Raw genomic sequence first — 14617 nt, forward strand, 5'->3', positions numbered from 1 at the left:
GGGGGGCAGAGAGGGAGTCCCCAACTTTTAATGACACCAAATATGATATTTTATTTATTTATTTATTTATTTATTTGTTTTGCTACAAAAGTACAAACTGGAGGGAAGTCTTCCATAAAGTTAGAAGCTTAACAATGTGGAAGACTCCCTGAAGAAAGAAAAGAAAAGAAAAAACAAAATATATATGTGTATAAATACATATACATAAATATAAGTACAAATGAAATGTTCAATATATGATGGATATGATGGATAAAGAACAGTATTCAAAGAAACATTACATTTTGACTTGTTATTTGATGTTTTCATCACCACTTTTATTTTTTTTGGAACAGAGTGAAATTCTACAGGTCTTTCAAGAAGAGGTTCAAGAAGCCAACAGACAGAAACAATACCTTGATCAGCTGTATACGCTTATGTTAGAGAGGGCGCCAGAACTACTGGAAGAAATGGAACAAGATTTTGAAGCCAGGTGAGTAGACATAACCGTCTTCCCGTCTTTCTGTTTAGATTTTATTTCGTTGAAGACGAGTCGTAGTTTTGGAAAGAGGGTCCAGAGGGGTGACCTGGATGAGTTGAAGGGATAAACAACAACAGAAAACACACTGTTTACAATCTTGTCAGCAGTGTAATGTTCTCCCAACAAGCGAGCACTGCTAAAATAAAGCAAAATTCTCAAAGCAATACTTCATCTTGACTTGTTCATACTATAAGAGTCACTTTAAAAGTTCATTTCAGGTGACTAATATCATTTCTATCATGGTTTGCTGTAACCATGCAACCATGTGTAAACTTACAGGGAGGTAAAGTTGCAGTATCATACAACTAAGATTGCTTGAGTCTAGTTAATCCTGAATCAGGATAATGGAAAACGTTAGATAATCCACATTTAACTTTATGGTTTAGACTCCTCTTATGTTTTCTTATTTTTCTTTCCATTTGACAGTTAAACCGTTTTCTTTGTTTTGTTATCTAGTTTTACACTCAACATAAAACAATGTAGCAAACTATTAATTTTTCTTTTCCTCTTTAATTTCAGTGAAATATCTGGAGATGAGGAATTCTGTTAAGTGAGAAGATTTACATAAAACATGGAACCAGGTCGTAGATATGTGGGGAGAAATTGAACGAGGAAAAAAAACTAACATTTACATGACTGTATCAAGACTTGAACATTCTCTTTATACCATGTGCAGCAGATCTTTGAAATAGACAGTAAAAAGTCAACAAGTTTTTCAGAATGGGCAAGATAATTCAAACGCTCATTTCACTGCAATGTATTCATTTTTTCCAACTGGATGGTTGTATTCAATACAGGAGTAATGTGGGTAAGTGACTAAGCCATACCAAAGGAGAAATCAAGTCTGCCCGGTAAAATATTTCATATAAATGCATCTAGCATTTTGATGTATTCTCATAAACACCTTTAATAAACCATGTAGTCGTCACATTAAAGAGGTTTTACCGCAAGAGAGATTTGCGCTCTTCAAACGGTTCACATGCAGCACAAGTCAAATTTTTTCTTCACTATGGAGGCTCTTAAAAACATTTCTCAAAAGTTTCTCAGGTTACAAATTTAAGAAAACGTTATTTTTCTTGTCATATATTTTCAGCGATTGATTAAAGTGGAACTCAAAAGAAAAACTGTCTTTAACTGTCAAGGCAGTCATTATTTTTAACTTTCAAGAACAAATTTGAAATTAAAATTTTTGCATTTCTAAATACTTCAATCTAATAATCAGCCACTTAGGAGCTGTTAGAATGAACAATTTCAAGAAATAATGATAATCATGTTAAGAAAGAAAGAAAAAAAAGAAATCTGTTTAAATTTTGTAAAATATCTTAATTGCTTAACAATTGTACAAAAATTGTATAAACAAAAATCGGACTAACATTAAAACCTATTTGATGGTGTTTACTTTGTTCTATGTATTCAGTTCTCTTTCTTTATATTATTGTGAACAGCACAACTATTAACACCTTGATGTATTATTCTATTTACCTTTTAAGATATTCTTAAGTCAGATTCCCAGTTTAATAATCATAAGTTGGGCCTCTATTTTTGTTTGAGGCTGTACGTGAAGCACACTGCTAAAAAAATATTTGAATCTTTATTAAATGTTGGATGTTACATTTTCACCCTTAAATCTGCTTCAATGTTTTTTGCCTTCAAAGCAATTTGCCAGTATTCATTTTTCTATATATAAATAAATGCCAAAGCTTTAGTTGGATGGTTCCCATAGCAACACAGCTCTACTACCTGTATGCATTAGATTAGCACCCTACACAGTATGTCGTCCATTTCGCACCACCATTCAAGTTGGAGTGGTTTTTTCCCGGCGTGGTCTGGTACTATATTCTCAAGACAAACATTCTGTGAGAGTTTTGTTGTTGCATTCAGGTTATAGTAGATGTGTTTTTGGTAACAATGTGGAATTTATTGTTGCGAATAATTCCTATCCTAAAAAAACAATTTTTTGACATTTTTCCTGTTGATTTTTGAGGAGTTTTGTTGTTGCATTCATGTTATAGCAGATGTGTTTTTGGTAACAATTTGGAATTTATTGTTGTGAAAACTCCCTATTCTAAAAGATGATATTTAAAAAAAAAATCCTGTTGATTTTTGGGGAGTTTTGTTGTTACATTCATGTTATAGCAGATGTGTTTTTAGGAACAATGTGGAATATATTGTTGTGAAAACTTCCTAACCCTAAAAGAAAACTTTTTGAAATTTTTCCTATTGATTTTTGGTGAAGATTAAGTATAAATACTAATTGTCTGAGCAACAAATTGTTGAGAAAAGAATCACTTTTCATTAATTAGCCACTCAGTAGCCATCATTTGGTGCACACAAAAAATGTGTTGGATCATATTCCAATATGATTTTGATTTATAGTCAGCAGATTTAGTGAAATTATTGACCACGTACCACAAAAGTTGCTGATACATTTCCAAATTTTAGTTCACATGGTGCTGTGTTGACAGCACTGTTTATGTGTATTCTAGTATTCAGATATTTTAAACGGTGCATTGTTAACTTGAAACTACCATAATCTTGTAGGAAAAATACTGGAACATTAGGAAATAAAACATACCTGAAAAGATGTTTCTTTGCAACATTAAATCCCACCCAGGAACAAACAGTAAACTGTGGCAAGCACTTTGAAGATTTGCCAATAACAACAATTAAATCATAACTTAAGTCTCAAAATTAATTGTACTGGTATTAAATGGTTTAATAACTTGATAATTACAAAGCAACGACATAGTTGTTAGCAATGAGTTCTCTTAGAAGTGACCATTTCGGAAGCATAGTATAATCGTTTTCAACACACAAATTATTGTGGATGGCTTCATATAGGCCCCCACAACCTTGAGAGGAAAAGCAATGCAGCCCCTCTTTAAGATCTAATATTTTATTCGAAGGAGAGGGAGGGATGAAGTGTCCCACCTTTCAATCAAAGACATTTAGTAACCTTTAATACCCGACAGAATGATACAATGCTATTATGCTACTATGTATGTTACTATGTATGCTACTATGTAGGCTATTAGCATCATTGTATTCAAATATTGTATTCAATTTATTTATATATAAGAGATTGAAAAGTCTGCTTCATGTAAAGTTCAGGTCTCTTCGTTTCACAAGGGAACTTCACAAGGGAAGCTTCTTTTTCGCTAGCAATTTCTTCCTAAATATTGATCAATGGCTAACTGTAATAGGTTACTGCCAATTTCATTTGTTTCTTTGAAAAGAAGGCTGATTAATAATTAAAAGATAATATTTTAATCTTACACAGAGAAATGTTTGAGAATCATGCAGTTTCGGAGGCTGCCATTTTGAAAGATGCTGATATTATTAAATGCAATTGTCAGACTTAAGGTTAAATGAAGTAAGTCAATATTTTCTGAAGATTTACTCACGGTACTATGATGAGAAGGAAGAAGAAGTTTGTATTCGAATTAAGGAAAATAGATGCAATATGTTTATTTCACAAACACAAAGAATTTATTTGATTTTCAATGCTGAAAGTTTTGTCGATTCTGGAGGAAAGTTTTGTAAAACATTTGGACAATTCGGTGAAATAAAACATGAATATATATAACATGACTTGCGATTTTCATCATTTCTTATATTGAACTATTCCTTGATAAACTGGATCATTTTTTTTGGGGGGGGGGGGGGGTCGGGGAAACCTAAGTAATATCCAAACAGCCGTTTGTAAAAATATTTTCTGTTGGCAGAAAATTGCTGGATCCAGTATCCTATAATGGGGAGGGGTAGCCCTGGAGTTGTTGTTACGGATATCACATGTTGGTGGGAGGGGGGGTTTGGATTATCGCCCCACAGAAAGAAAATAAATTACTCAATTAGTTGCGTCTTTCAAGACTAGACCGCAGAACACAAAGAGTTTGTCAAGTGTGTGATAAAGAGTAAGTAACATCAAACACTCATTAACCGTTCAGTTTGTCAGGTGTATGAGGAGAGTAACATCAAACACTCATTAACCGTTTCAACAAGGACAACAATTTCCTTGTTTCAGTTGAAATCCATTGTAAGGACATTGCAACAACTCACCCCCCTCCCATCTAGGCACACACCCCCCTCCCATCTAGGCACACTCCCCCTCCCATCTACCCCCTACCATGTACCTTCCACACCTTCCCCATACCCTCCATCTACTTCTCCCACCCGTAACCTTCCACAACCCCTCTACGACCTGGTTCTCTCATATTTCTTCTTACATCTCGATCAGCAGACTTGAACAAGTCTATAAATGACATCACAAAGCCACTGGCACTTGACATTTCCATTTTTTTATTTCTCTCTCTCTCTCTGTCCTTCTTCATTACTTTGTTCTTTCATACATGTGGTATTTGCCAATGCTGTTATTAAAATATTGAACTTTTGTAACAAAACCTCATACTGGTATTTTCATTTATTAAGGGGAAAAGAATAAAAAAACCACTTTTTAATGCCGTCATGTGAATTCATTTTCAACAACAGAACAGACAGTGCTCATCAAAATAGCACACTGATTGAATTAACAGCCACCTGACGTGACTTTAAATCTTTTGGTGTCGGTCTTCATAGGATATGCAAAAATGATTGATTTTTTCCTCTTATTCATCATCCACAACCTTCTATACGGCAAAAAGTAATGATGATTACGTGTTTGTTTATTTCTCCTTTAACGATGATACTCTCCTTGTTCCAGGAGTGACTTGCTTCATTATTATTTCTCATGATCGGTCATTTTATCAGCAATAAAAATAAACATAATCGTTGGGTGTGGTCAGAAAGACAGATGTAATCATCTGAACGGGACACATCAACTTATTAGTTCTGTTAATATCACAGATAGATCTGCAACTTAGTGCAGTTCTAGAAATAAAAAATGTCTCGACTCTAGTGATTGTGTCCAATTTTGATTGATATTGCTTCAAATTAAATCTTTATTTTCTACTCCACCCACCCCCTCCTCTCATAATTTCACAATTACAAACTCTCAAATCCTCTTTCTTTGTACTCTTCGTTACCGGATAGCCGCTGCACAATGAAAGTTATCGTCCAATATCAGACTAAAACACAAACTAAGATGTAACATTCGCTGGAATCAAAGCTCATAATTAAAACAAAAGACATGAAATTAAGCAAGGAGAAATTAATTACATTACAACAGAAAACATGTCATGTCATAACTTGATCATTAATCAGTCACAATATGAAGCCAATTACACTGAAAAACACAAAAGTGATACATTGTCCAGAACTTTTTTTCAAATCCACATTGCCAAAAAAAAAAAAGCTCATAAAATTAGTAAAGATTAGCCATTTTTCTTGTTTTTTTGGCACATATAGACCAGAACTAAGCATTTACATATTCCACAGTGAAAAGGAGCATTATGATACAGTTTTATACACCCAAATGTCCACTTCCTTCAGTTTCATGAATATAAAGTTGTAACTCTCAGGGTACGTGAGCCATTTCTCTGTATTAATGCTTAAAGCGGCACCTAATTTTGTTTTCCATTTCCTACTCTCAAACGGCATATTCGAAATTTCCAAGTTAGTAGCTAGTCTAATTTTTCCTAAGAACACCCACCCGCAAGCTATATTTTTTTTGTCTGCAATTTTCTTGTGATTAAACCTTGCAAGTTAATGAGCTTGTAGCTCTGTCCCAATTCTTTCATATGCAAAGCAGTCTAACCCCAGGAACATCTGCAATAGAAAACAGTGTAAACAGCTTCAAAGGACATCTGCTGATTAAATGATTGATCGAATAAACTAACAACATCATCTCAAGTTGTAACCCTCGGGGAGTGACTGGTACGTGCAAAAGCAAACGTCAACCGCACTGTCAAAATTTCAAATGCACAACAGATAGGCTGCCCTCTAACCAGCTGTACATGAAGACATCATACTTTCTGGATTTTAAAAGATTTGATATTGCATCAAAGAAATTTAGAGTTTTATTAAAAATGCCAATTTTCAAGTAGTTCATGTATATGCACACTTCCCTGGATATGCAGAGGTGCTCTCATGTAAGCCATAACAACAAAACTCGGGTTGAGTTCTCCAAGAGGCTACTCCCTCAAGAGGTAATTTAATTTTTTTAAACAACATTACAGAGAAATTGTACCATTTCATAAACTTTTAATTGAGTGACCGTTTTAGTATCGGACCAGATGGACAGGTATCTTTGAAAGTTAACAGTTTCAAATGATCTTTTCAAGTTTTGTCACATGGTTCTCCAACTTATCATCTTAAGGGTCCGGGGTTGACCTATGCTTTGCAATACAGAGTCCATAATGAAACAACTTTTCAATCCATTTTTCCGTCCGCATCGATGACTTTTCATCCTTTCAAAGAGAAGCGACTTCTGTAATTATAATCAGCTTTCGTCTATCAATGGGGTGGCGTCCCCGTGGCCGATTGACGCAGGGGTGGCGAGGACCATGGGACTAGGCTCGGGCATGGGTGAAGCCGCTACGCTGCCACGACCTCCGATGTGAGGACTCTGTGCATAAGCAGGACTGCGCCCGATCGATGGACTTTTGCCAGCTTGTCGTCTTTTGGCCCACTGGGCTGCCTGCTGGGCCCAGTCCACAGACGCAGCAGTAGGAGTGGCCCTCGCACTTCTATAGGAAGAATAGAAGAGTGATGTAAAATAAGGGAGGAGCAAGGAGTAGTTTGCAACTTAGAGATAGATGGATGGACAGTCAGAGAACACTTCTCCCGGATTTCTCTATCTCCTCCCACTGCCTCCTCACTCATATCATTTTAAATATAAAAATCATGATTTTTCTACACAAGTAGCAAAATACCCACTGAATTTATACAAATGCGTTAAGATTAGAGAGCCCCACAAAATCCCATTTTCAGTTCGCATTCTGTCACAGACTGTATCTCTCTCTCTCACTCACCCTTGTTGAGGTGTTCGTTGAGACATCTGCATAGCGTTGACGACCTGCTGGGCTGTCGATGGAGTTGATCGCCAGTTGGGTCCCGACTGGTTTTGCCGGGGGGTGGTAGGGTACTGAGGGGTCCTGCTGTGGGATGGTGTTCTGGCTGGGTTGATCTGAGGGGTTCTATTGGCTTGTGGTGTCTGAACACCGTACTGCGGTGTCAGCATCTGTGGAGTGGTGTAAGGATAGGAGTTGCCGCCAGCAAAGGAGCTGAAACGGGCGGCAGCCGCTGCCGCATTGATAGACGGTGTGCCTGGAGTCTGGCGTGGGGTGTGGGAAAGCATGTTGGGCGTGGCATACACACCGGTGAAAGTTGTTCCAGTCTTCTGAATGAGAGGTGTCGCTGGAAAAACATAAAATATGAAGAATACATTATACTGGAATTACAACTATTATGAACCTTTAGCTTACAAATATTACCTTGCAATTACCTGTCCTGTAAGTTATCCACCTTATAACCCTTACCTCACAACCTTTTATTGTATGATACTACACATTCTTTACCTTACATATATTACCTTATGACCAATATGTCACAATCTTAACCTCACATACTACTCAATCTTTACCATTTATATATATATATATTACTTTACAATAAATATCTCAGATGCTTTACCTTACCTTACTTTCATACCTTTTCTTTACCTTTCATAGAGATATTACCTAAAATCCTCACCATTTGCATGTCTTTATCTCACATTACTTCATAGTCTTTAACTTACGGATACTAACTTATATTCCTTACCTTAACAATGTTACCTTTTTTCTAGTTTTTGTCCTTACATATATATTACCTTGAAATCCTTACCACACAATCTTGACCTCACATTTACTTAATTTGTCTTTACCCTTACAGATATTACATTAAATTCTTAACATCAAAAATCTCATTTTTGTTGTCACCTCTTTAACTTTATCCTGACCTCATTTTCTTTGACCAGTGACCACACATTTACTTCATTGTCTTCACCCTTTACAGATACTACTTCACAAGTCAAAATTAATGCAACTGACCCACCATGATACCAAAATATAACTTGGTTTGACCTGTCTGAAGGTCTGGATCTGAGAACATTTCTTGAAGGCTTATAATGTACACGACAGGTACTTACCTCCCCAGGCCACAGGTGTGCCATCCGCTCGGACAGACATCGGTGTGCGATGAGTACTAGTAGGGGTGTATGAGACACCTGCAAAGAAGAGGGGAAATGAGAGGGGAAATCAGAGGGGAAATGAGAGGGGAAATGAGAGGGGAAATGAGGTCAATTTCTAAGACCTAGGTAACTTAGGGGTGGTCATCGGCATTGAAGAAAGGGTAACGAGCATCATTGTACATGTGAATTAACCTAGGCAAACACTTGATTATGAGATATGTCTGGAAATATCATCTTTACATTATGTTATTAATAATTCTGTGATATGAAGAAATTAATTTCTGATAACTTCCCCCTACCCCCCTCCCCCCTAAAAAAAATCATCAGGAAGGTAATAAGATGTCTTTCTGTGAGTTCTTCCAAGCTTCAATGGCCAACTTATTTGGATTACCACTGACTGAAGCACAACAACCCAGGTCAAATCCCCTCTCCCATAGCCTGTTCTTAGTGATGTGGACAATGGGCCGGTGGGTAGGGTGTCGGGGAGGGGGGAGGATTGAACTGACCTGACCCTGAAGTGAAACCCCTCTCCCATATAGAACCATTCAACTGACCTGGTATGGGATCCCTGAGGTGACCTCTTCTCCCATATAGAACCATTCAACTGACCTGATATGGGTTCACCCCCTCTCCCATATAGAACCATTCAACTGACCTGGTATGGGTTCACCCCCTCTCCCATATAGAACCATTCAACTGACCTGGTATGGGTTCCCTGAGGTGACCCCCCTCTCCCATATAGAACCATTCAACTGACCTGATATGGGTTCACCCCCTCTCCCATATAGAACCATTCAACTGACCTGATATGGGTTCACCCCCTCTCCCATATAGAACCATTCAACTGACCTGGTATGGGTTCCCTGAGGTGACCCCCCTCTCCCATATAGAACCATTCAACTGACCTGATATGGGTTCACCCCCTCTCCTATATAGAACCATTCAACTGACCTGATATGGGTTCACCCCCTCTCCCATATAGAACCATTCAACTGACCTGGTATGGGTTCCCTGAAGTGTTCCTTGAACCATCGATGGAGGGCGTTGATGGAGCTGTGCATCTGACCCCTGTAACGGAATCCCTCCGGCGTCACCGTCACATATTCGTGCTTGGGTTTGCTCCGTGGCTGGTAGGACAGCAAGAACTTGCCAGGGTACTCCTTCACGAAGCTCATGAAGTAAGGTATCCGGGATGGATGTGCCTTCTTCTCTCCCGATAAGATCTTGTTCATCGCCTCTTTCCCACCTCCGTCCAACTCCCTGTAGTATTTATGCTGCTGGACGTCTCTGACGAAAGCTGCCATAGGCTGGATGTGTCGAGCAATGATTTCGTCCAGATCTTCGTATTCCTGTAGAGAAATGTCATAGATTTTCTGTTGAGACTTCTATTTACATGGTGAAAGCTTCTCTGGTTAACTCTCTGATAACAGGATCAGAAAAGCCTGTGAAGCAGGATCTTTGGGTTGTTAATGCTCCACATTGTTCAGACATTCATACAAATCATTTTCTTCTATTTCTTTTTATGTCAAGGGGAGAGGAAGGGCACGGCTTGATTGTTGCGATGACCCTCTTACAACGGAACTGTAAAGATTTCCATCATTCTACAGGGCATTGTAAAGATTTTGATTGTTCTACAGGGCATTGTAAAGATTTTGATTGTTCTACAGGGCATTGTAAAGATTTTGATTGTTCTACAGGGCATTGTAAAGATTTTGATTGTTCTACAGGGCATTGTAAAGATTTTGATTGTTCTACAGGGCGTTGTAAAGATTTTGATTGTTCTACAGGGCATTGTAAAGATTTTGATTGCTCTACAGGGCATTGTAAAGATTTTGATTGTTCTACACGGCATTGTAAAGATTTTGATTGTTCTACAGGGCATTGGGTAATGCTTTGTCTGTACATTCTATTTTCATTTTTTTTCAGTTTCTTCCTGTTTCTTTTTCCTTCATTCCTCTGATGACAGTAGATTTCCAAACTAAACTTCAAAATAAACAAATTGATTTTATGCCTTTTCTTTCACTTATCTGTTCGTCCTTGCTTTCCATTTGAGCGTTGTCTAAAATTTTGAAATGTGTGAAGAAGTCTATTCTGTAACAGTACCCACCAGGACCATCTAGTACCCTCCAGGACTGTCTAGTACCCCCCAGGACCATCTAGTACCCTCCAGGACTGTCTAGTACCCTCCAGGACTATCTAGTACCCTCCAGGAATATCTAGTACCCTCCTGGACTATCTAGTACCCTCCAGGACTATATAGTACCCTCCTGGGCTATTTAGAATGCTCCAGGACTATCTAGTACCCTCCAGGACTATCTAGTACCCTCCTGGACTATCTAGTACCCTCCAGGACCTGGGCTATTTAGAACGCTCCAGGACTATCTAGTACCCTCCTGGACTATCTAATACCCTCCAGGACCTGGGCTATTTAGAACGCTCCAGGACTATCTAGTACCCTCCAGGACTATATAGTACCCTCCTGGGCTATTTGGAACGCTCCAGGACTATCAAGTACCCTCCAGGACCATCTAGTACCCTCCAGGACCGTCTAGTACCCTCCAGGACCGTCTAGTACCCTCCAGGACTATCTAGTACCCTCCGGGACTGTCTAGTACCCTCCGGGACTGTCTAGTACCCTCCAGGACTATCTAGTACCATCCAGGACTATCTAGTACCCTCCGGGACTGTCTAGTACCATCCGGGACTATGTAGTACCCTCCAGGACTATCTAGAACCCTCCAGGACTGTCTAGTACCCTCCGGGACTGTCTAGTACCCTCTAGGACTGTCTAGTACCATCCAGGACTATGTAGTACCCTCCAGGACTATCTAGTACCCTCCGGGACTGTCTTAGTACCCTCCAAGACTATCTAGTACCCTCCGGGACTATCTAGTACCCTCCGGGACTGTCTAGTACCCTCCGGGACTGTCTAGTACCCTCCGGGACTGTCTAGTACCCTCCGGGACTGTCTAGTACCCTCCGGGACTGTCTAGTACCATCCGGGACTATGTAGTACCCTCCGGGACTATCTAGTACCCTCCAGGACTGTCTTAGTACCCTCCAGGATTGTCTAGTACCCTCCAGGACTATCTAGTACCCTCCAGGACTATGTAGTACCCTCCGGGACTATCTAGTACCCTCCGGGACTGTCTTAGTACCCTCCGGGACTGTCTAGTATCCTCCGGGACTATCTAGTACCCTGCGGGACTATCTAGTACCCTGCGGGACTATCTAGTACCCTCCGGGACTATCTAGTACCCTCCGGGACTATCTATAAAATTGAACTTACTTCATCGTTGATATGGAGAGACTTGCCCAGGTTGAAGACCTTATCCTTGCCTTGCTCTTTAACATCTATGTGTTGGTATACGCCATCGTCAACCTTCCATGTGGCAGTGAGGTGATCAGGACCCTGTCATGAGAAAATCATACACACGATAATAAATAGATGCTTCTGAGAAAAATCAAACATGTGGTAAATACATGCTGTTTTCATGAATGAGATCCCACATTAGGATATAAACTGTCATTATATGACATCATATAACACCATAGATGCATACAGGAGACAATAGTGTCTGCAGGTTGGATGCATTGACTCTCTCCGTGTATATAACAATCCTTGGGAGAAAACTGAGGGGGGATGGGGGGGGGGAGTAAAGAAGACAGAAGTGCTTATTTCACTAAATATGATGAGAAGTGGAAGTCAATTGCTTTAAGATGACTAACCTTACTGCTGGGCCTGATTATGACTTCTCCAACTTCAGCTCCCTCCATCATGGTTTCAGCTTGTTTAAAGGTGATATTGTGGAATGAAGGATGGATTATGACTCTCTTCAGGTAAGCTAGATATGAAAGAAAGAAATATTTACATATCATACTGAAACAATAAACCTTATGTACTATTACAGGGAAATGAATATAATAATATATGATACATAACAGCAGTGTGCTATCTGCACTAACATCTGTAGTGGAAAAGGGTCTGTCAGTTTTCTGCTGTTCATTTATTCCTGCTATTTATTCCACATAATAAGTTATTGAGCCAAACAGGCAAATGTCTCATTATCCCCCATCTCTATCATATTAGTGTCCATACACTGAGCTTCCAACACATTTTTCTCTAATAGCCAAGTTACATTAATCACCCATTTTATAACCAGATACCCTGCCATTATACCCTTTCTCTCTCCATCTTAATATCCTAAGATCTTTTTCATTATCACTTACTTGAAGTTAACCACAGAGCTCATCTAACTCCGAATGGAAGTCAAAAAGGGACATGAAGGGAAAAGAAGGAAGATGAGGAGATAAAAATGAGGAGGAAGATGAGGAGAGGAAGATGAGGAGAGGAATATGAGGAGAGAAAGAGGAAGATGAGGAGAGAAGATGAGGAGAGGAAGATAGGAGAGGAAGATGAGGAAGGGAAGGTGGAAGAGGAAGATAGGAGAGGAAGATACGAGGGGAAGGTGGCAGAGGAGGACATACTTGATTTGGACTGTTTCTCCTTCTGTTCATCTTCCTGCCTCTTCTCGCTATCTGCTGTCTCGTGGTCGTAGTAAGTATCTTTAGGAGGAGTCCACTCTCCTCTCTCATCCCTCAGGTCTGATGACTTGCAGGTCAAATCCACCTGAAACCGTTCAATATCGATGCGAGCAACCCTGGCATGGAGGGTCTGTTGAGGCTGCACGGATGGAAGAGAAACAACGACATCATTAACAGGATACCATATAAAATGATCTCATATTAAAACTTATCATATATATATATACAGGATATAACATAAAGGATATTATTACAGGCAAACAGTGTGGCATTTATTGCAAGTCTAAAAATATTCCTCCATGCTACAGGGAGAAAATCAATTTGTTAAAGTAAAAGAGTTGCATATTTAATCATTGGTAAGAACAGTTGTGGGTGCACTCCACTTGTTAAAATTATAAATCATGATGTCAAATTTTGACTCTTTTTCATGAATACTTTTTTTATTATTTATACTGGAATAAATGAAAACTGCATCAATGGTAATTTGCCCAGAATTTTGGCATACTTCTCTATGACTTCAAAGAAGAAAATTAATGAATAGGCTTTAGGGATATTTTCATTTTTATATTACCTGGACTCTCTCCTCTGGGTTGTTGACCTTCTTGTCACTCAAAAACTTGGTTGGAATGAATCCAGACAGACCGTTGTCCAGACGAACTCTGACCCCCATGGCTTGACCGGGGCACTTGTCCCCGTCAAAATGACTCCACACCTGGGAGGTAAGGGGGGAAAAAGCAGTTACAGTTGGCAGTCATCAAATATAAGTCATAAAGGTTAAACAAATGTTTTAGAATGTAAATGTCAAGCAAACAAACTAGAAAAGAACGTACACAGACTAGCATATAACCAGACTAGAATAACACACAACCAATTGGAATGTGAACAGGCCATAGTAGAATGCACCAAAGAAAACAGTCTAGAATTCCATGAAAGTGACTAGATTAGATATTAGAAGGTACACAGACCAAAATGTGCACACAGTAGAAAGGATCGCATATATCCATGAATGTACAGAAACTAGGTTTGCACACACTTGAAAGTACATAGACTAAATGGACAGGCTAAATAGCACATACTATAAAGAACAATCTAAAAAGAACAGTCTAAAATGAACTCAGGAATGTTCAGAATAAAGTGTTCATGGATTAGAAGTTACACAGACTAGCAAGTTCACAGACTAGATTATACAGACTAAATACAACAGTCTAAAATGAACTCAGGAATGTTCAGAAGAAAGTGTTCATGGACTAGAAGTTACACAGACTAGCAAGTACACAGACTAGAAGGGAAAGATACAACCTAGAATGTACACACACTAGATTGCACAGACTACAAGCAACACAGACAAGCATGTACACAGACTAGGAGGGAAACCATACAACCTAGAATGTACACACACTAGATTGCACAGACTACAAGCAACACAGACTAGCATGTACACAGAC

At 38.9% G+C, this 14617-nt stretch overlaps 2 protein-coding genes across 4 annotated transcripts in view; one reads left to right on the plus strand and one right to left on the minus strand.

Annotated features, from left to right (window-relative positions):
* LOC139981598 (uncharacterized) overlaps positions 1 to 4106 on the plus strand; it is a 125114-nt gene extending 121008 nt beyond the window's left edge. For all 3 annotated transcript variants that reach the window (XM_071994103.1, XM_071994105.1, XM_071994104.1), the window contains exons 25-26: positions 336 to 472; positions 1040 to 4106. In XM_071994103.1, coding sequence (XP_071850204.1) covers positions 336 to 472; positions 1040 to 1070 — 168 coding nt within the window. In that variant the 3' untranslated portion in view covers positions 1071 to 4106. The remainder of the gene's footprint in view (positions 1 to 335; positions 473 to 1039) is intronic.
* A 690-nt stretch (positions 4107 to 4796) lies between these two features.
* Positions 4797 to 14617, minus strand: part of LOC139981596 (transcription elongation factor SPT6-like) — a 43480-nt gene continuing 33659 nt past the window's right edge. The window contains exons 29-36 of the mRNA XM_071994100.1: positions 13744 to 13884; positions 13116 to 13311; positions 12357 to 12472; positions 11917 to 12039; positions 9625 to 9976; positions 8586 to 8663; positions 7429 to 7813; positions 4797 to 7143 (exon numbers count right to left, since the gene is read on the minus strand). Of these exons, the coding sequence (XP_071850201.1) occupies positions 6897 to 7143; positions 7429 to 7813; positions 8586 to 8663; positions 9625 to 9976; positions 11917 to 12039; positions 12357 to 12472; positions 13116 to 13311; positions 13744 to 13884 (1638 nt within the window). The 3' untranslated portion in view covers positions 4797 to 6896. The remainder of the gene's footprint in view (positions 7144 to 7428; positions 7814 to 8585; positions 8664 to 9624; positions 9977 to 11916; positions 12040 to 12356; positions 12473 to 13115; positions 13312 to 13743; positions 13885 to 14617) is intronic.

Source organism: Apostichopus japonicus, chromosome 15 (assembly GCF_037975245.1).
Source record: "Apostichopus japonicus isolate 1M-3 chromosome 15, ASM3797524v1, whole genome shotgun sequence".
NCBI classification, from domain to species: Eukaryota; Metazoa; Echinodermata; class Holothuroidea; order Aspidochirotida; family Stichopodidae; genus Apostichopus; species Apostichopus japonicus.